Consider the following 21112-nt stretch of genomic DNA (forward strand, 5'->3'; position numbering starts at 1 on the left):
GCATGCTCTGGGGAGGGGGACAGGGTTCCCAGAAAGCTATCTCCGGGGACGGACGAATCCCCCAGCCCAGACTGTCGGGTCCCCCCACCCATTCTCCCCCTCCCCAAAGTCTAACTCGGGTCCCTCTCCTGCTTCCCGTGTTTACGCCGCGTTTTACTCTCGGGGGCTCGTGGGGGGAGCCCCAGCCGGGACTCGAGCAAGGCAGCCGCAGCGGGCGCAGCCCCACTCGCGGTCCAGGGCGAGAGGGGCTGGCGCGGAGGCGCTCAGAGCTCTCCTGCTTCCCCTCCCTCTCCAGGGACAGGAGCGGGCTGACGGGGGCGGGGGGGCTGGCGCTCATCAATTCCGCTGCCACCTCCTCTGCTGCCTGGTGGGTGGAGGGGGAGCTGTGGATGCGGGCGGGGTAGGGCGGGGGAGCGGACGAGGATAAGACTTAAGTCGGGAGAAGTTTGCGCACAGCGCACAGCTGGGAAGAAAGGCGCCGGGAAGGTGAGCCTCCTGGACTTTGGGGAGGTTGGAATCAAGCATGGGGATAAAGCAGTTGCCTTTTAGCTTATAATACAAGCTGGGGTTAGGTATAAACTATCACTTAAGGCAGAATTAAAGTGTCAGGAAATCAGGAGGGGGACAGGAGAAGGAACGCTCCGGACTAACGGAGTTCTCTCTCCACTAGAACGGCCAGCCCCCCAGACGCTGGGTGGGCTGCGCCGCGCCACTCGCGGACCTTCCCGGGTTGGAGAGGTGCGCACACTCCGCACCTCACCCAGCGGCTGCCATCTCCTACTCAGGAGATGCGCACTGGAGCCTGAGTTCCTGAGTCTTTGGAGCCACCACCTGCGAATGCCCTTCGCTTCTACTGAGCCATGCCCGGCAGCCCAGTGAGATTATTCCAGGTAAGGAGGGTCTCGGAATGAGTGGGACTTAAAGCTTTGGGATGTTCTCCGGGATGGTTAACAGTGGAGATGCACCAGATACCTTGTTTTTTGATTGCAAAACTGCAGTTTGATTGTAATGTTTGAGGTTCTGATTAGGGTCTGCTTAGTCTCAGTCGCCTCACCTTACCCTTGATTATAAGAAAGCTAATTGTCCTGGGAGGGTGCTAAAACTTAGGGTTTCATACTGAAGAGTCCTGGGATTTTGTGTGAGTTTTACTATGCTGTTAATATCAATGTTCCCACAAAAGTTTTATTCTCCAACTTACTGGTTATGAAAATTACGGGGCTGAAAGTTGTGGGTTTTTTCCAAAAGGTGTTTATTAACTAACAAACAGATAATATCGGCGTCTATGTGATGTGTCATGGTTGTTCTTGATATTGGAAATGAATACAGTGGTGAATGGAGTTGCTTGTTAAGTCATGTTTTACAGAGAATTATTTTCCAACAATCATTTATGCATAGCAGCCATTCTTCACACCTATTAGGAAAAACATGTTGTGTGCATAGTTTCCAAAAGGGTACTCTTTTTTCATGATGTTCTTTCCAAGCCTGGGTGAAAGACATCAAGAAAAGCTCTAACATATTAGTTCTTCTTCCCAAAACATTCATTTTCCTTGAGGTCCAAGGAAATCCATTCAAAGTAAAAAATCAACAATCCAATTAGATTTTTTAACCCATTATTCAGGCTTTATTTTGCAGATCTACTTAAGAAAAGCTCTGTATGAAAGCTTTAACCTAATATTACATAGTACATGCAAGACTAGAAGGTAGGGTTCCACTGCCGATCTTCAGGAGACCCTGACGGCCATAGTTAACCTGAACCAAATCATCTGTTCAAGGCTATTTGTTAAAATTATTGGGTGATTGAAAGTGAAATGTTCAAAATAAACCAAAGTGTGACCATGTGGCTTCTGAAACTAATCTTTAAATAACAGAGTGTCCAAGTTTGAGTGTGTCTTAAATGATAATAGAAAAGCAAATAGTTCATACATTTGGGCAACCTTGACTTACCCTTAGAGACAAAGTAAGAATGCTTTTAGTGTTGTGGGATTTATAAAGTATCATTTGTAGTAGTATTTTGCTAGCCTACTATGTGACCAGTTGGAACCCAGCTTTAAAAAGTCAAAATTGCTGGTTTTCTACACTAGCATTATGAGAGGATCTAAGGTGATTATATTTGCAAAACATCTTTGCAGTTTGTCAGTATTCTCAGTGGGCACTCATTTCTACTCAATATTTTAACATAGCTCAAAACATCCATCAGCCGGGATTTGCTTTGTTTCCATGCCTCTAATCTACAGTTAATTTCAGAAACTATAGCCACAAGAATAATAGTCAGTCATTGTCAAATACTCTGAGATTATTTATTGACCACAGCAACATACCCAATATAGTAAACATGAAATCCTTACTATAACTTATTCATAAGAACACATAAATAATCTTAGAGTTGTATTGTTTCATGATGCTTGGAGTTGAAGAAAACTCTGTTCTTGGTGAACTTCTCAGATTCTTTCAATGTTGACATGAATGAAGATATTATCTACTGTTGGTGTTTATTAGAGTAAAAATGAAATGGAAATAAGAGACTGGTGATATTTTCTATGATAACCTAAACCAGTGTTCTTAACTCGGGCTTCAAATTAGAATCGATGGGAGAGCTTTAAAAAAAAAAAAGGATGCCCAGACCCTACCCCAAACCAATTAAATCAGGTTATCTGAGGAAGGGATTTACATTTTGATGCTTTTTTATGTGATTGTAATGTGCAGCCATGTTGGGAACCACTGACCGAGGTGGCTCCTGTCAGGTTTGGTAGAGTCAGTTAATGTTGGAGGGTGTTGGAACATAAATACCATATGTTCTATTGTCGGTCTAATTTTTTTTTAATATTTATAACTTGATATCCCAATTAGAAGAAAGAGATTTTTTTTTCCTTGATGGTAGATGTTTAAACTGTAACAGTTTCCGGTAAAAACATTTCTTTTTCTAAAAAACAAGCTATTGAGTTTGAAGCTTATCTGACTGTCCAGAAAATGGTTTAGTAAATTAAATCTAGTTTTAAGAGCTGTTGAAAACAATGTTTTATGAAACACAGAATTTGATCTCATTTTACTAAGACCTACGTGATGTGTAATGTGCAAATATATACCCTTTTGAAGGGAGAGAAGAAGAAAATACAACTATGCTCCTCGGCACACCAAATAACATATCCTGAGTGCCGACTATGTTCTAGTATTTTCACATAAATTATTTTCTTTAAAGCTTACAATAGCCTTGTGAGGTACTAGCTTTTATTCTGATTTTACATATGAGGAAATTAAGGACCCATTAGGTTAATGAATTTGCTCAAAGCTGCAAACCAAGTAAATCTAATATGTATTTGAACCCTGGTCTTCTTATTCTAAGTTCAATGCTATAATAAAATATGTTTTATATACATATTTATATATATATATATACATACATATTTAATTTAAAGACTGCATTTTTCACAAAACAGTATTGATTAAGAGTACAGATTCTGACACGGCTCCGCTTGGGTTTCATGCCCGACTCTATAACCTTCTAAGAAGCTGTATGGTTTTGGGCAAGTAATCTAACCTCTGCATGTCTTAATTTCCTTTATAAAATGGGGTTTTTCTAATGAGAATTAATGAATTAATAATTGTAAATCACTTTGGGTAGGTTCCTGGTGCAGAGTAGGTTCTATGTAAGTGTTATATTTTTTAAATGTCATTTATTCAAAAAATATTTTTGATTATTTGTGATATGCCAAGCATTGCATTAAGCCTGAAGATACATAGACAGATAAGATGTGTCCCTATCCTCAAGGAATTGGTCAATAGAGAATCACCAATACATAAGTAATATTCCACTCAGTTATGAGATTTTTTCAATATTAATTATAATTAAAAGCGTTATTTTGTGTGACAACTATGTGCTTTTCGATGTTAGTATGATCTTCCAGAGGTCTATATGAGTATTACAAAATCAAACCAAGTGATAATATTTTGTGTTGTCACCATGGTATTAACTTGTTTTCAATTCTATCAAAACACAGAAAATAACATTAACATATGTTTCTGGCTTCACTTTATGAGTTTAGAAAACTGGTAATATGGAAAGGTTTTAGGTCTTAAAATTTTTATTTTAGAAGTAAAGAATTGAGAGGGGAAGAATTGATAGAAAATGTCATCAGAATCTATTCCTCAATATTCATAAGTGCAATTTTCTTGAATTGTTTTTCCAAAAAGTGTGTTGTCTGATTGGAGTGTAGTTTAGTTTAGGTTTTTTTTGTTTTTTTTTTTAAGAAAAAAATTTTAGGGTAGGAAGAGTGGATCAAAGAGTACAGTTAAAGGTCTCTAATACGGGCCGGCTCGGCCAGACATTGGAGCTGGCTGTACTTCTCCCACTGTGCCTGCGGCTGCATGCCATTGACCTGTACTGCACGATACCCCAGGGTACCTCTGGATACCTAAGGTATAAGATTATGTCTTTGTTCAAATGAAAAGCCACTCTTTATTAAAAGTAGCGTATGAATTGGTATTCTTTGTAAAGGAATAACACGAATACGCTAAACCCAAGGAGCTATTTCTCAAAGAAGTAAAGTACCTGGCTCCATGAAATATTTTCTGCTTTTGTAATCAATATTTAACCATTCTATTTCATTAAAATTTCTGTTTGCAAATGTATATCTTTATTCTCTCTTATCAAGTCTCAAGGCTACTCCCAATTTTTCCCATGGATGCTGCATTTTTCTTCTTCCTAGTTTCACTGCCACCCCTCTCATTTAAGCTTGCATTACCTTTAACAAAATGCTTAAATATTCTCCTAATATTTAGCCACATTTAGTCTCTCTGTGATGCATTCAGTGTTACACAACACGGTCAGACTTGTTTTCTAAGCTCCCATTTTGTCACTCTCAACTCATAATTATTCAGTGATTGCCCCAGGAGCGTAAGACTTAGAACCACTCGTCAGCCTAGCATTGAAGAGGTTTCATGATGTAATCTCATTTTATCTTTCCTTTCCAAGTCAGGTAGAAAACCGCAACAGCTCCCTAATTCCAGTTCTGAAGCCATAGTGATGCCACAAAAATTGACTCCAGTCCATCCTTCATTTTCAGCCCTTATGCCAACAACTTAAGTTTATATTCCATTGCCTCAGAATTGGGGTATGTTGGGGGAGAACTCTTTACATCAGTGGTTCAGTTGCAGAGCTGCTTTGCTTTGGTTTTGATTTCTTTCTGCAGCTCCATTCCCAGTCCCTGCCTTTTATTTATCTGGTAGTTCAGAATTTGGCATTTCAAATCTTACCTTCCTCTGTCCTTCAGAATGTATTCATCATTCCTCGGTAACACATCTAACAAATTATCATCTTTATAGTTTCGTTCACATTTTAAAACTCAGTAAATATTTACTAAATGCCTATTGCAGCCTAGTCAGGGCATATTGTGACAAAGCATAGTTCCTGGCTTCATGGGCACTGGAGGAGACAGACAAACCAACAGACAATTACAAACCCGTGTGGTAAGTACTCCAGTAGAGAAATGCCATGAGCGCTTTGGAAGCAAGGAGGAACAGCACCGAGCTGGACATCAAGGAAGCTTTCCGAGGGAGGTGACCCTAAAGGGGACATGATTCAGCATTTAAATGACAAAACAGAATGAGCCAGATAAGGAGGGGAAGAGATGAGTTAGAGGCAGGATACCAGACTCTAAAAAAGCCCTGGAGGCTTGAAACAACATGGTGATTTTGGGGAAGCTTCAGGTATCCAGAGGTACCCTGGAGGTACCATACGATGCAGGGCAACAGCATGGAGCCAAAGGAACAGAAGCAGACAGCACCAATGAGATATAGTCTTGCCGAGCCAGCCCCGTATTAGAGCAATAAGGCTTCCTTTTAATTTGTATCCATCCACCTTTCATTCTAATATTCTTCCTATATTTCAACCAGACTGATCTACCAGAATGGTGGATCTGATTATTTAAGTCCCCTATTTTAACTCTTTCAAGGACCCCCATTGTCCTCATGATGACATGCAAACTCTTTAGCACAGCCGGCCAGCACGGAAGCCTCTTTGTGACCTGTACCTTGCTGACCTCGCCAGGACCAACCAAAATACCTTATTGCAGTGACAGAGAGGAGAAACAATTAGTGACCTTGGTGGAGATAGAAAAGGAAAAAAAAAATCAAAACAGGAGATTATAGGGGTATGTAGGGGTAGTTGGTGAATGATAGAAATTTGAAGTGGGATAAATGAGGGAAATGGATGATTGTATGATCAATTCCAAGTTTCCTTCATAGATAATAGGAGAGATGGCTGTCATTCACATAGAACAAGTAATATTTCAGGGAAGGAAGATAAAGAATTTAATTTGGAACGTGACGCATTTGGCTTAAACAGGTGGCAATGTCCAGTAGAAGTAGATACTGAAATTTGCATGTCGAGAGAGAATTCTGGGGCTTCCCTGGTGGCGCAGTGGTTAAGAATCCGCCTGCCAATGCAGGGGACACGGGTTCGAGCCCTGGTCCGGGAAGATCCCACATGCCACGGAGCAACTAAGCCCGTGCGCCACAACTACTGAGCCTGCGCTCTAGAGCCCGCGAGCCACAACTACTGAAGCCCGTGCATCTAGAGCCCATGCTCCTCAACAAGAGAAGCCACTGTGATGAGAATACCGCACACCTCATCTAAGGGTAGCCCCCGCTCGCCACTAGAGAATGCCCGTATGCAGCAACGAAGACCCAACACAGCCATAAATAAATAAATAAATAAATAAATAAATAAAGAGAGAATTCTGTACTAGAGGTATAGATTTGGGAGACATAAGTATATCTATTTCAGCTGGTGGAATAGGAATGGAGGATATAACCTATAGAGAAGTAAAAAAGAAAAGAAAGAAAAATGAAGGAAAAAAAAAACAGGCAGACAATTAAAAAGAAAAACATCTAAGATGGAACCTTCAGGAAAACCAATTTTTTTTAAGGGACAGCGGAAAATGAGCCTGCAAAAAAGACTGAGATGGAAGGCTAGATGTAAGGAAAAACACAAGAGAAAGCTGTATTATGGAAGCCAGGGAGGAGATAGTGGGCACCCAAACAGAATGTTGCAAGCCAATCAAATGGGGTAAGGATGGAGACATCGCAGCAGGATTTAACTAAGAGCAAGAAGTGAGGAAATGGAAGCCCTGAGTTTACAATAATTTCAGTTTGATATGCACTCCTTACTTTATCTCCCCTTTTTGAATTCCTACAGTCCCGTCTAGTTTAACTTAAATGCTGCTTCCTTTTTTTAGTCTTGCATGTGGCCAATTCCCCCACTCCCAAGCAAGATGTAATATCACATCCTGGTATCTATTTCCTTAGGGCTTCCAGAGGTACCATGCATGCACACTTGTGTGTATGTGCCTCTGTATGTATAAAGTATTCTTCCCTTTTGTCATTCATTCATTTAAATAAACTCTTAATCTCTTTATTATATTAGTGTATTGGGAAAAATATGAGTTTTATAATCCCCTTCCTCAGGGATTACAATCTAGAAATCCCAGTCTTTCAGCATCCAAATGTTTCCCAGAATATTTGTGTACTCAAAAGTTGCACAGGTGAATATACCAATCTTGGATCACAAATTATACCATTTTATATTTGTCTTATGGCATTTTATTCTCCCTTTTCTGTGTGGATATCTGTTTTTTTCTTATTTCCCTCCTAGATTAAAAAGGACAGATTCACATATTAATCCCATATCCAGCACACATAAGAGACCTTCTCTTCTCTTTGTGAAATGGGTTAAATTTACCTAAACGTGGTCATAAATATGGTGCTTTTTTTCCCCTGAAATTATTTTTGTCACATTGAGGCTTAGACTTTTCCTCTTTTATGGTATCAGCTCGATATTGCTCCAGAGATTTTAGCCCCTTCTCTCTCAAATCAATAATCCATTCACATCTTGAACCTTCTTACACCCACACTCTTGTTTCCGGATTGAGTCAGTGTTGACTTGAAGAGCCAACTCTGTTTCCTTTATCCAGCATTTAAAGCAGAGCTTACATATTCAGAACACAGCATTTTGTTTAGGCATGCAGAACCGTTTCCCACCGGTCTCTTTACACTTTCTTAATCACAAAGTATATACCTCTACTTCTCCCCTGCCTCTTGCACTAAGCTGAAGCTACTTAAGTGGTATTTATTTTCTGTAGGAAGGAAAAAAACAGGACTTTCCTTATCATATTCCCAATATGGACCGGAGTCCTGGAAGCAGGCAATTCTAAATTGTTTGAATAACTGATCATCAGCAAGTTAATACCTTTTAGACTTTAGGAATATAAATAAAATAATAACAAAACAGCTGCAACTCATTGAACTCCTACTGTGCTAGATACAGTGATGTGCAGTCACTTCTCATGACAGTCCTGTGGAATATTATCAATCCCATTCCATAGGTGAGGAAGCAGAGATGCAGAAAGCCGACGTGGCTCACCAAGGTTCATGTATCTTGGAAGCGGCAGAGCTGGAACTCAAACCTGTTTGCCTAATGCCAAAAGATTAGGCTTATTCCACGACTGCAGTCAAATGACATTTTGATGATGACTTAGAAATCTTTCTATTATAATTGTATATATTAATTGTCTTGAATGATCAGAGCCTTTAATGACAGACGGAATCAGGAGCCCCTCTCCATGGACATTTAAGTCAGTCTCTCCAGAGGTGTTAAGCTCAGCTTTCCCACCCACTGGGGCTGCAGGAACGGTGGGTCTCCCAGTAACCAAAGCCCAGCAATTTGGAATAGCCTGCAATACTCCAGGTCTGTGCGATTATGTCAAGTGGACATTCTAGGTAACTACATACATAAGCAGGAATTTCCTGCACAGCAGTGAAAACGTGACATGTGACATAGTTCGTCTAGGATTTTAGGCTTTCATGTCTGACCCAAATCTATTTCTATTAACTAAACAAATGAATTTATTGTAAACAAATATGAATTTGGTGTCAGCCAACTATGAAAGCTATATTTATCCTTTCCGGGAGCCCAAAAGTAACAGCACTTATCCCAGGACTAGACTAGGAAAAAATTATCACTTTGATAATAATAATTTTTAAAGGAAAGCTCTGCCGTTTTAGGAAATTTCCTCTCTAGTGTTTTCATAAAGTCAACTTGGGCAACAAGGGAAGAAAGGACAGGCGAAGTGCTCTGGTGCCAAATTTAAATTTCAAATTGACTTGACTCATACATTAGTTAACCCAAGCTTCAGCATAATTATTTGTTGCTAACCTTAAGTCTGACAGACAGAATTCTTGCAAGCATGAGGCTGTAGAAAATGTCGGCGTTTACGGACATTGAGATGGGGTCTCTTTAGCCCAAGATTCAAAGAAGTTCATGGCACAGAGAGCAAAATAATGCAAATTGCTTTAGCACCTCATTCCCTGGGCCCACTACAGGGCTAAAAGGTCAGGACAATATTAGAACACTTTTTCATTCCTAACATCCTATAGACTGCAAAGATGGCATTAAAGCAAAATCCCAGCAAAGTGGTTAGCGATCATTGTTGCTCGAGGGCCAATTCAGGAAAAACAAGAATTTACTGGGTTGCTTTTTTCCCACTCAAAATGAAAATAATTTTATTGCATCCAATGAGGAAAATGTATATTCTTGCAATTTAGATATATCATTTGAGTGAATAGAAGGTCAATGAGAAACTTGGCATTTCTTCTTAGCTACTAAAATGTTAATAATCTGGGCATATTTGAGTAGTAGCAACTTGGAGTCAGCAAATATCAGCACTGGAAGTTGTCTCATTGAGCTGCATTTTAATTTGTTAAAGAGGCATTCCTAGTATTTGAGGAATGCCATACATTTTCTCGGTAACTAATATTTTATCCTTATTTTTGATCTGGAGTCGAATGCTTTTATTAAAGAGCAGACCGAGGCAGAGATGACATATTTCCCCACCAGCAGGTGACAGTGCTGCCATGAAAACTCCAGCCTTCTGACTCCAAGTCCAGTGCTGTCCCTGAAGAGTCGGCAAATTTGCAGGGAGTTGTGAGCATTTGCAGACAAATATTTGCATGAATGTACTTATAGATGACCACATGGAGAGTCAAACACATAATGGCCCTGGACTACATTGCATAAGAGGCCCAGCCTGTCTCTGGAGCCCCCTCCCTTCTCTTAGTTTCCCAAGCACCTACCACGCATAGTATTCCCCTTTATTCCAGAAAGCCTGCTCTTCTAAGAAAAAACCCCACTGCTTGAGTCTTTCCACAATCTCCCCATCAACTCCCTTTTGCCCCTGCCCCAAATCAATTGCTTTTCTTTTACCCTATTCCTACAAACCCTGATGTCTGCAGATAATATAGTAGTAGAATAAACCTTTACTCTCTTCAAGAAAAAAAAATTGCATTATCAATGATTCAGGAGGTAATTCTTGAACCTGGCATTTCCTGATGTGTGTTATTTGACCAAACCAAGTTGGATCTTTATTACCAAACTTGAAGCTCTGTCCTACACGGAAGCATATTAAAAGCTGTGAAGTCCATTTTGCTGCATATCCACCACAGGCAATGTAGCCCAGTCACTGCCATCCCTTGCTAGGACCCCTCCAGCGGCCTCCTGGCTGGCCGGCTCACTAGCCCTTGCACCCCTCCCCTACACATTCTCTGCTCAGCACCCAAAATAAACTCCTAAAATGTAAATCAGAGCAGGTTTCCCCTCTGTTCACAACCATTTAAGGGCTTTCAACTGCACCTGCACCCATGCTCCCACACTCCTCGCCATGGCCTCCTGGTCCTCTGTGCCCTGGCTGTCACAGCCTTATTGCTCCTGTGCCATCTACCTGGACCATTCAGTCCACCGCGCTGATCTTCATCCATTCGCTGGAGCACATCTCGTTTTTTTCCTCCTCACACCCTTCACAGGAGCTCTTCCTTCCATCTGGGATGCCCTTTCACTCATTTTCACATGTCTAGCTTCTTCTCTTACTTCAGACCTTAGCTTAAATTGTCACTACCTCAAAGAGGTCCACCACAGTCAATCACACTTTCTAAAGTATATGTTGCCCTGTTAATCTCTCTCTTTCTCTCAGCTCCTTGAATATTTCCTTCCTAATAGTACAGTTTGTAATCATTTTATTTTTTTTTCTGTTTCTTTTCTATCACATGCATTAGAATATAAAGCCCATTAGGTCTGTCCTGTTGACTCTTCATTTCCAGCACTTGATTAATATCTATTTAACAAATGAAGGTATATATTCATTTAATCTTGTCCTCACAGCATTTCTCAGTTTACATAGCCACAAGACCCTTTTGTGATATACCAGTTCTTAATATCCCGCTGAAAATCTTTGGGAGATCTGCCTTTTCTGAAATTTAAGATAATATCAGGAACTTTAAGTACTGATGCAAGTGTGGCTTGGGGCAGGTGGGCCTTTTTGGTCATCTTCAAATCTCCACTTAGATGCAGCTTTCACATATCTGATTCACAACAAAGTATAATTTTTAGTTTTCAAGAAAAGTATGTATTAAAAACTTTCAAGGAAACTTGGATATAAAATAGATTTATTGAAATATTTCAATAATGATAGTATTATCTGACACTTACATAGGACTTACTATGAGCCAGTAATGTTCTAAGCCTTTTATAGATATTAATATGTTTAATCTTCACAGCGACACTCTCAGGTAGGTACAGTTATCCCCTTTGCACAACGAGGAAACTGAAGCACAGAGAGGTAAGTAACTTATGGAAGAATGCACAGCCAACCCAGGACAGATTTGGAAATGAAACCAAGGAGGTCTGGCTCCAGAGAGTAAGTAAATCCTAAAAGAGAAATGTGCTTCTTGTACATTTATGTTAAAAGCTTAACAGCCAAAGTTTTGTTATCATGATGTAAAATGTCAACACAACATTGTAAAACAACTATACTTCAGTAAAATAAATTTAATACATAAATAAATAAATGATGTAAAATGTCTTTTACTTTTGCATTTTTTCCAACAGCGGGTCCATGGATTTCTCTCTTTTTCTTAGAAAATTAAAGAAATTAAATAGTGGTTTTCCTTATCTGTTCTGAATCTTAATCTCTACAGCTGTCAAAGGCTGCACCCCTGCTGATAGTATTCCACTCTGCCCTGTGGTTTACAAGAAGGGGAAATTGCGCTTTGCCAAGTTGACATCTCATTCATAAAAAGCAGAGTCAAATGCAAAAACTTAATCTGTTTTATTATTGTAAAAGTGCAATTTCTACTAAAAAAAAAAAAAAGCAAAACACAGCTCTTCACGAAACATGGTTTTAAATAGAATTTCAAAACTATATCTTGATTACTTACATGAAAATTAGTCAGAAACCCATGATATATATGGTTTTAATTATGTGGAGGAAAAAAAAAGTGCTCTAAAAATGGCAAGTACAAATACACTGAATTTTAATTAGCCTAAAAATGGTCAAGTTTCCTACTCACTCACTTGGAGATGATAAACTTTCCAAGATCTATTTTGGAGCATGGCAACTCTTTTCCATGTGTTCTAAATGGTCTTGTTTCCCTATGAGGTGACTGCATCGGCACTCTGTGTACTTCTGCAGGGGGGTGGGGCAGGGGATGGGGGCCTTCCGATAGCCAAAGGAAAATCTGTGTGTACTTCCATGTTCAAGCTGCGCAGCCTTTCGCAAGTGATTTTCTTTTACCATCTCGGATATGTTTTTAACTTATTTACCATAATCTGAAGTTATTTTCCTTTCTAATATTAATTTTAACTCTTTTATTTACTGGTTTTAAATTTTTCATGCATCCTCTTGTGTGATGTGTTTGAGTCTCAAGCTTTTTTTCCCTCCACTGTTATGGCTCATTTTAAGAATAATGAAAGAAAGAATGGAAAACATGTGTTTCAGGGGTATTTCACAGAATATTGATCTAGAACCTAACTGCTTTACATTAGATTATCCAATTTCCCTGTGAATCAGGTCATTTTTCCAGCAGTAGGTTATCATTTTAGAGGCAAGGGAAATGAATACACCAGAAAGTAAGAAGGTTTTATCCTCCAAAGTTGTATAAAGTGTAATCAAATTCATGGAGAAAAAAAATGTGTATACAGCACAAGGAAAAACGGTTTTATTTTATTTCAATCTAGTTGGAAAAGAAAATCTACTCTTAACATTTCTTCTGTCAATTTGATATGATGCTACATTCTAAGTACTCAAGAAGAAAAGGGCTCAGGATGGTCTTTGCCCTTTATCAATCTCAAAATATTACAGAATAATATTTCTATAACCCTCAATAATACAAAATATCCTCTTAGGACAGAAAAGAAATCACTTGATTTTTAACACAGAAACTTATCTTGAATGCTTTTGAAGATTGATCAGTGTCTCTAACAGAAGAGGAATGCTTATCATTCTATTCTGTTTAGGTAACCTTCAGATAGATAAATTAGTCTAATCAATTTAGCAGAAGCCCAAAGTTTCATAAATATTGCCTTATAGAATTCATTTAGACCCAGCCTAAATTTTTCTCTGCCAGAAAGCCAAAGAACAGTCTGGTTTACAAACTAAGGAAGGTTATGATTCAGAGCAGACTGACTCTGGCGATAGCATGTGGGACCTGGAAAGGTGAGATAGAACCTCTCTTTGATACTTCTCTGTTGATTTAACGGTCAGATTTTTCCAAGCCCCCTTTTGTTTTCTACTTCCAGTCTGTAACACCTCTTAGCATAACAAGGACAATACATTTGAGCCCTTCTTCATATTTTTTTAAATACCCAGCTAAATGATTTAGAAGAAAACCCCAAGTTTTAATAACACCAGGTTTTGTCAATAAAAGTTGTCTCTCACCATCAATTTTACATATATGTGCCCATTCCCAGACCTCATTCAGATTCTTAAGTCCCAGTTATGTTCGTTTAAGTTAGTCCATGATCTACTTGTGTGTTTGATGAATTTTCAAACAAACATAACACCTCCCTATCATGCTCCCTCTTCTTCTCAGTCACTTGTAAGTCTTCTAAAACAAACTTCTACCTTTTCCCCACTCCTTAGCACACATGTTCTTAGGGATAATTAGAGCAGATCTTAGAGGTCCTAATCCAACTCCTTCATCGTACAGATAAAGAAATAAAAGAGATATGACTTCTCCAGTATCACATAGATATTTCCCCTTATCCCCTCAGTCAGATGTTTTGGGGGAACAGGAGGGAATAGCTATTCTAGTTCCATATCATGGTGCATTGGACAATTTTAGATTTGAATAGAGAGGTATATATTAGAAAGAAAATAGGACATTCTTCCTCAAGGAGCCCAGATCATAGCAATATACACTGAATTGATTCCTGCTGTGGGTGTCATCACTGTCCAGAATCTTCAGCTGCCAGACTCCACCCCACATTAAAGAAAAGAAGGGGTTGGGATCCAGACATAACCCCCATGGTAACTAGCCGGCAGAAATGTGAGAGAGGGATGGCACCTTGGGTGGACTCCCTGAGTTATCCAGGCTGATGGACATGAAAATAGAGACTTAGGAGAGAAAACAAGCTTGTCTGGTCTTACCATTACTCATTGTTTCCAAGCTGGAGATTTTTTTTTTTTAGAGTCTCTGTCTTTTTTTCTTTCCTCTTCACAATACTTTTAAGCTGAGCTCCAAAATAGGTATTGCTGAGTGTGTTTTCAGGTAATCATGAATGTGTTTTGCTTTTAGGATTTCTCAGTGTGCTTGTTTAAATAACATTCAAAACTTTACCAAGGCAGTTTGCTTTCAGGTGCATTGAGGACCTTAAGGGACAAATAGATGGAACAGATAAGTTTTTAGGCACATGATAGAGGGATTGGCTGGGACAGACTTTCAAGTACTACACCAAAGAGGGGCTTGGAGAAGCCAAGGGCCATCTGCCAACTGTGAATGCACTAGGGGAGTACGGAGGGGAAATGTCACAAAAAATAATAATGACTACCACGTCGTAGGCTTCTGATCAGTGTCATTCTATGTACAAATACGCATTATCTCATTTAGGCTCCACAGCAGATGAGCTCAGCTCAGCTCAAATGAGCACAGCTCCCTGCAAGCTAGCTATTTTTATTTCCATTTTACAGATGGGAAACCTGAAAATCAAAGAAGCTAAATAAATGAATAAGAGGAAGAAATAAGAACAAGTTATTAATAATAATATGTTGATAATAAATTAATTTAAAAACGAACATTTTTGAGGGCTTATTATGTTGGTTCTTAAATGAATTATCCCATTTAATTCTCATAATAATTACAAGCATTATTGTTATACTCATTTTACCTCCAGGGAACGGTGAAGCTTAGAGACTTAAAGAAAGATGATGTAACTAGAAGCAGAGGCAGGATTTAAACGTAAACAGCCTAACTACAGAACCCACGGTAGTAGCACGCCGTCCTGTGCTACAAAAAGCAGAACATGCTTTCTCACCCAGGTCTGTTTGCTGCTCAGTCATGATTTTTCAGGGTCCCACATGGCCTTTAAAATAGTAGTTCTCAAATCTCATCTGATGACCCATGCGAATCCATGATGAGATTTCACTGTCTGGCCCCAAAATTAAAATATCAAAGACAATGTCAAGAGTTTGTCCTACCACTAAGTGGATTCACTTTAAAGCACTGCACTTTGTTCTGAGATATATTCTTCCCTTTCTGGAGCAAAAATATCCATTCTTTTTATCTAATGATGATAACTTGTGAGAGGTTGTTAAAAATACTCTTTACTTAAAAATTATGAATTTGTCAACCCTATGCCCCTTACCTCACATTGGGGACAATGGGAGAGGAGTTGTACTTATTCATAAAATTTAAAAATCAAGGCTCTCCTAAAAAAAAGAAATAGAATGCTGCTAGGAAATGAGGAGTGGTACAGAAAGCAAACTCTGCAAAATTTCCCAAGATTAACCCTTATACTAGTGAGTACCACTTTATAGTTTTTAAAGAATTGTCAAGGAAGCAGGTTATACTTGAAAGAAAGTAGTATCAGTGAATAAATATATTTTTATGGTATAGCACTCTTAATATACAAAGCACGTAAGCTTTGGTTGAGTAGAGCACACATCATCTAGGAAGTACTTTCACATTTAGTGTCTCATTTGATCCCCACCCAACACTCCCTGAGGCAGTGCATACTTTAAAGGATGCAACAGGATGTACTGCTTATTAGTATTGTTTGGCCTCTTTTAGCCTCAGTTTCCTTTAAAGAAGGAATTATTTATATCTTAAAGGATTATTTCATGGATTTAACATAAAGTAGGAAAAGTGCCAAGCATGATACAGGATAAACAGCAGTCAGTAACTGCTATCTATTTTATAATTGTGATGATCCTCATTTTACAGAAGAGAAAACTATAACTCAGATGAAAACATAAGCTAAAGTAGCCCATTTAGTTAAGTAATAGAGTTGGGGCTTGAGCCTAGTTCTATTCACATCCCAAAGCTTCTCTTGGTTACCCCTCACCCACAATTTTATGTGAATCCCAAACCTTCTTTTCACTATCACACACCACAATTCCAGTAATGGCAAAAACCTGAGAAATCCCATTGATTTAAATATGCCTCCATCATTCTGTAGATGTATGTTTTAGATGATGCTGTCCATATGGACACAACACATAAACTTCTCAGTAGGAAAATCAGATGAAATTAAAATGATTAATTTTATATATAATATCAATCCAATAAAAATAACATTAAAACAAATACAAGTGGGAATGGAAACTGGAAAGATCACCAGCGGATATGAAAAGTAAGATCTTGCAGTGCATAAAGGAGGCAGTAGCTGAAGGTCATCAGTTTAATGGTAAGATAAAATCTGGAAGTGGAGTGGACCCATGATTTTTATGTCTATAGAAAAGACCTCATTGTGTGACTGGTACATACTAGCAGATATGTTTTTCTAAATTTCAGACAATGAGAGTCAGTGTGTTGTTTGTTTTTATTTAAATTGCCTGAAGAGCAACTTCATCTCCCTAGAATAGAGGGTGGCTTTAATTGCCAATGGAAGATTAGAAAAAGTCAGCATTTCACTGATTCCTTAGGCAAAAGCTTTGTTTTCATCATAATCCTAAAGAATAAGAAGTTTCTGTCTTTTTAAAGAGAAAGGAGAAGTATGACATATTTCAGTCCTCAGAGCAAGCAAATGAGGAAGGAAAGCCAATTCCTTTTCTTTTCTTTCTGAGGGGTTTTCTCTTAATATAGCACACTCTAATTGAGTTCCATCTCTTGTTTTGAGCTCATTAGTGGTCTGGATCTTAAGTAGCTGCTTCTAATATATTCAGAGACAAGTGTATACTGAATACACACTGTGTTGTGAGAATAAATATCTTGAACTTAAAGAATTTAACAGTTATTAATTAAGTTTCATGTCTTCCTCTGATTTAGGGTGTAGTTTTGCAGGAGAGATCTTGTCACATGGTCTGTCAGCCACCAGACAGGGAAAATAACAAGGCTGGACCTCCAAAGGGAAGTTAAGAGTTGTACAAGAGACAGGGACACCAGTGAGAGGATGACAAAGAGAGAGAGAGAATGTTTGAGAATCTCAATTTCTGCACTGATTATGAAAATGGCTTGAAAATATTTATATTCAAAGACCAACGTATTTCTTTAAAGATTAACTTTGCTCCATTAAAAGTTATGAGTGGAAATATTCAAAATGTTTTTTTCAAGTACCCAAGCATCTTGCCAGAAACTCACCACTGCACCTAAAAGTGAGAAGGGGAAGGAGTCACAGCATTTAGCTTTGGGCCTTGCAGATTTATTTCAGGTAATAAAAAATATTTTAGATGAAATAATCAACTTGACTTATAATACCAATAAATCATTTTGCTAGGCCACAAAAGAGCAAAGGCCTTGGTACATAACCCATCAGAGTGTGGAAGGCATTTCTTTTCATTTGTTTGTTTTTATTCTCATCACTTTTTTTAAACTTTTTTTTTTTTTTTTGTAGTGAGAGTTCTGACGATCCACTTTATTAGCAAATTTCAAGTATACAAGTATACAAGACAGTATTTTTAAGCTGTAGCCACCATGCTGTATGCTGGAAGGCTCTTCTGAATAGACAAGCTGTAGAAAACCAGATCAGCCCAATTGTGCTGGACAGCAATAATAAGAAATGATTTGTTGTCTTGGAGGGGGTGGGTAAGGGAACAGAAAAGTTTTAGATTAGTGTGTGTGACTCTTGCTAAGAGGTACTGCAGAAACTTGCCTACCCATTTTTAAAGTTACCATTTGCTACCAGTCTTAGCATATTTTCTCAAATAATTTTCTCAACTACTCTTTTATATTCATGACATGGAAGTTGATGATAGGGACAAGGATTTTATTAGTTGTCATGTTTTTTAACCTCCCATCTTCTCTCCTTACTGCACTGAAGTGTTAGTTCTCACACTTCAGCCAGCAACAGAATCATTTGGAGGGCTTATTAAAACAGATTTTTGACCCCACCCCAGGGTTTCTGATTCAGTCTAAGGTGGGGCTCAATCATTTGCATTTCTAGTAAGTTCTCAGGTGATGCTGATGCTAATGGTCAAGCTATCAAGCTCACAAATACCTCCCATGTGTCCATTCAACACAGTCTCTTGCCTATCCCTTCCATAGTTCAAGGGTTTTCAGTTTGACTACTTCGTGCCCAATGCCATCTTGCCTTATATTTGCCCCAGCATTTTCTTGGCCACTGTCAACAGAGAACCAACGATAATGTGATTGCATTTTGAGTGAAGGATTCCAGATGCTATACTTCCTCACTGCCCATGTTTCTAATGTTTTCTTTCCTTCCAATACTTCCAGTACTTTCCAGTATTTCTAAATTCATATCAAAAATAGCTGGGTGAATAGGAAGAATGGGTTGTTTTTCTCATTTATTTTTCTTTATTCCAGTTAGGTGTTGATTAATATAATGAAAAGAATTGCCTTTATTTAAAAGATAATCAAGAACAGCAAGACGTGAAATCTGCTTTCCCCTCTCAACATCTCTACTGAGTCTGAGAGATACAGAAAAAAACTGAAGCTCTATTTATTTTAAATGACATTCTTCTAGCCCACTAGAGGTGAAAGTTCCAGGAAGTAGCTATCTTTTCTTCCTAAAACAAATGGCAGAATAAATAATGTCCTTTTAAATAGTACAAATAAATAAACAATTGTCAAACCTTGGTATATAAAGAAATAAAGATCCCTACCAATATGACAGCTTTTAAAACTACTGCTGTCATGATAATTATATGAAAGGCAGAAATTGCTTTATTTCTTTCTAAAAACTGGATATAGGGCATTAGTTACAAGGGTGTTTTTATTTTTGTTTTATGTTGTTTTCTATATTTGTTTAACAATAAAAAAATTTTAAGAAAAAGAAAAAATATGGATGTAAAAGAGACTGCTAGATTTAAGTTTGTTTATTCAAGCCACATTATTGAGTGCCTACTCTGGACTAGGCATTGTTTTAGGCAATTGAAATACAGCAATAAAAGACAGACAAGGCCATGCTTCCCGGGAAGCATTCTAATGCAGAAGATAGGTGATAAACAAATAATATAACCAAAAGATTAAAAGGAGTCAGGGTGTCGCCTTATCGATCAAAATATGCCATGAAATTGAAATAGCTAAAATACCATGGTATTGACACAGAAAAGGATAAACAGATGAATGGAACTAAATAAAGAGGCCAGAAACACCTTGGAATTTAGCATATGACAACATCAGCATTTCAAATCAGTGGTGAAATAATGAGAAATTCAAAATGCATGTCTGCACTGTACCATACTCGTAAACAAATACTGATGTATTTCAGGTCTAAGTGTAAAAATTAAAACTGTAAATGTACTAGAAGGAATAGAAGAGAATATATTTGTTACAATCTAGGTGCTGTAATTCTAAGCTTAATACAAAACCCCAAAGCCCCCAAAAAAGGTGGAGAAATGAAAGATTTGACTATGTATAAATGGAGAATTTCTATAAAGTAATAATTTCTGAAAATAAAATTATAAGTCAACCAACAACATGAAAAAAGTATTTGTAGCATATAGAATAGTGTTTATTGAACACATACTCTATACCAAGGACCATCCTAAAAATGAACAAACATTGTGTTATTTTTAAGACTCAAAAAAATCCTACCAGGTATGTAGTTTTATTATCGTCATTTCTTATCTAAACAGTCTGAGGATTGGAGACTTAAGTAAAATGTAAAGTCATCTAGCAAGAAACAGGCAAAACTGGGATTTAAACTCAGATCTCTCTGACTCCAGAGTTTAACTTACTGAACACTGAGATACAAAGAGCTCCTATAAATACAAAAGAAAAAAAAATAGTCCAATTTTTAAAAAATGAGTAAAGATTATAAATCCATGGAAGATGAACCACATGACCAAAGTCATTATAATAAGGCATTTAGCCTCACTAACAATCAAGGAAAAGCAGGTGATTTAGTATTACTAAATTACAAAATTACAAATGCTCATATGCTTTGGCCTAGCATTTCTATTTATTATCTACCCTAGATAAATGAGGGTCTTTCTGTATATATCCTTCAGTACCTCTATAATATTCCTTGCAATATTATTTGTAATTCTTCAAAGATGGATACTCCCTAAACACCAATCAACAGGGGAATAGTTAAATGTATTATGACGTACCTGTGTTGTGCAATACAATACAGCCATTAGAACAGAATGAAGTAGATCTCTATGTACTGGCATGGAAAAACGTTCGTATACTAAGAGAAAAGAAAGTTTCAGGGGAATATATTTAGATAGATAAATAGATCCTGTTTTGTAAAATTGTATGTTCTACACACATCTTTGTGCACATGAAAATATCTAGAATGGTAAACCTCAAATTGTTAATGGTTTCCACTTTTGAGCAGTTGTATTGGAGAAGTGGGATGAATATGAAGGAGAACTTTAACTTATATAATATAAAATAAAGTAGAAAAAGTTCCCTTCAATTTAGGTTTAGTGATTAAAAATATGTATTTTGTTAAAGGCAATAAGAAAAAAATGCAGTGGCAAATATTTTTAAAACAAATTTTAATTAAAAACTAGAGAACATATTGAAGATATCCATGTTAAACAGCATACACCATTTTTTCTTGAACACAATCTGTGAACGCAAGGAAAATGCCCATGTTCATTTCTGAACTGTTTGCAGGATGTAGTATTTGGTTAAGGTAAGCCACGCAGGGTGAAATATCTGT

At 37.8% G+C, this 21112-nt stretch overlaps 1 protein-coding gene across 1 annotated transcript in view; it reads left to right on the forward strand.

The window, feature by feature from the left end:
* The first annotated feature begins 455 nt into the window (after nucleotides 1-455).
* CALCR (calcitonin receptor) overlaps nucleotides 456-21112 on the forward strand; it is a 144712-nt gene continuing 124055 nt past the window's right edge. Inside the window, exons 1-2 of the mRNA XM_061197787.1 lie at nucleotides 456-486; nucleotides 671-890. Of these exons, the coding sequence (XP_061053770.1) occupies nucleotides 861-890 (30 nt within the window). The 5' untranslated portion in view covers nucleotides 456-486; nucleotides 671-860. The remainder of the gene's footprint in view (nucleotides 487-670; nucleotides 891-21112) is intronic.

This window comes from Eubalaena glacialis, chromosome 8 (genome assembly GCF_028564815.1).
Source record: "Eubalaena glacialis isolate mEubGla1 chromosome 8, mEubGla1.1.hap2.+ XY, whole genome shotgun sequence".
Classification (NCBI taxonomy): domain Eukaryota; kingdom Metazoa; phylum Chordata; class Mammalia; order Artiodactyla; family Balaenidae; genus Eubalaena; species Eubalaena glacialis.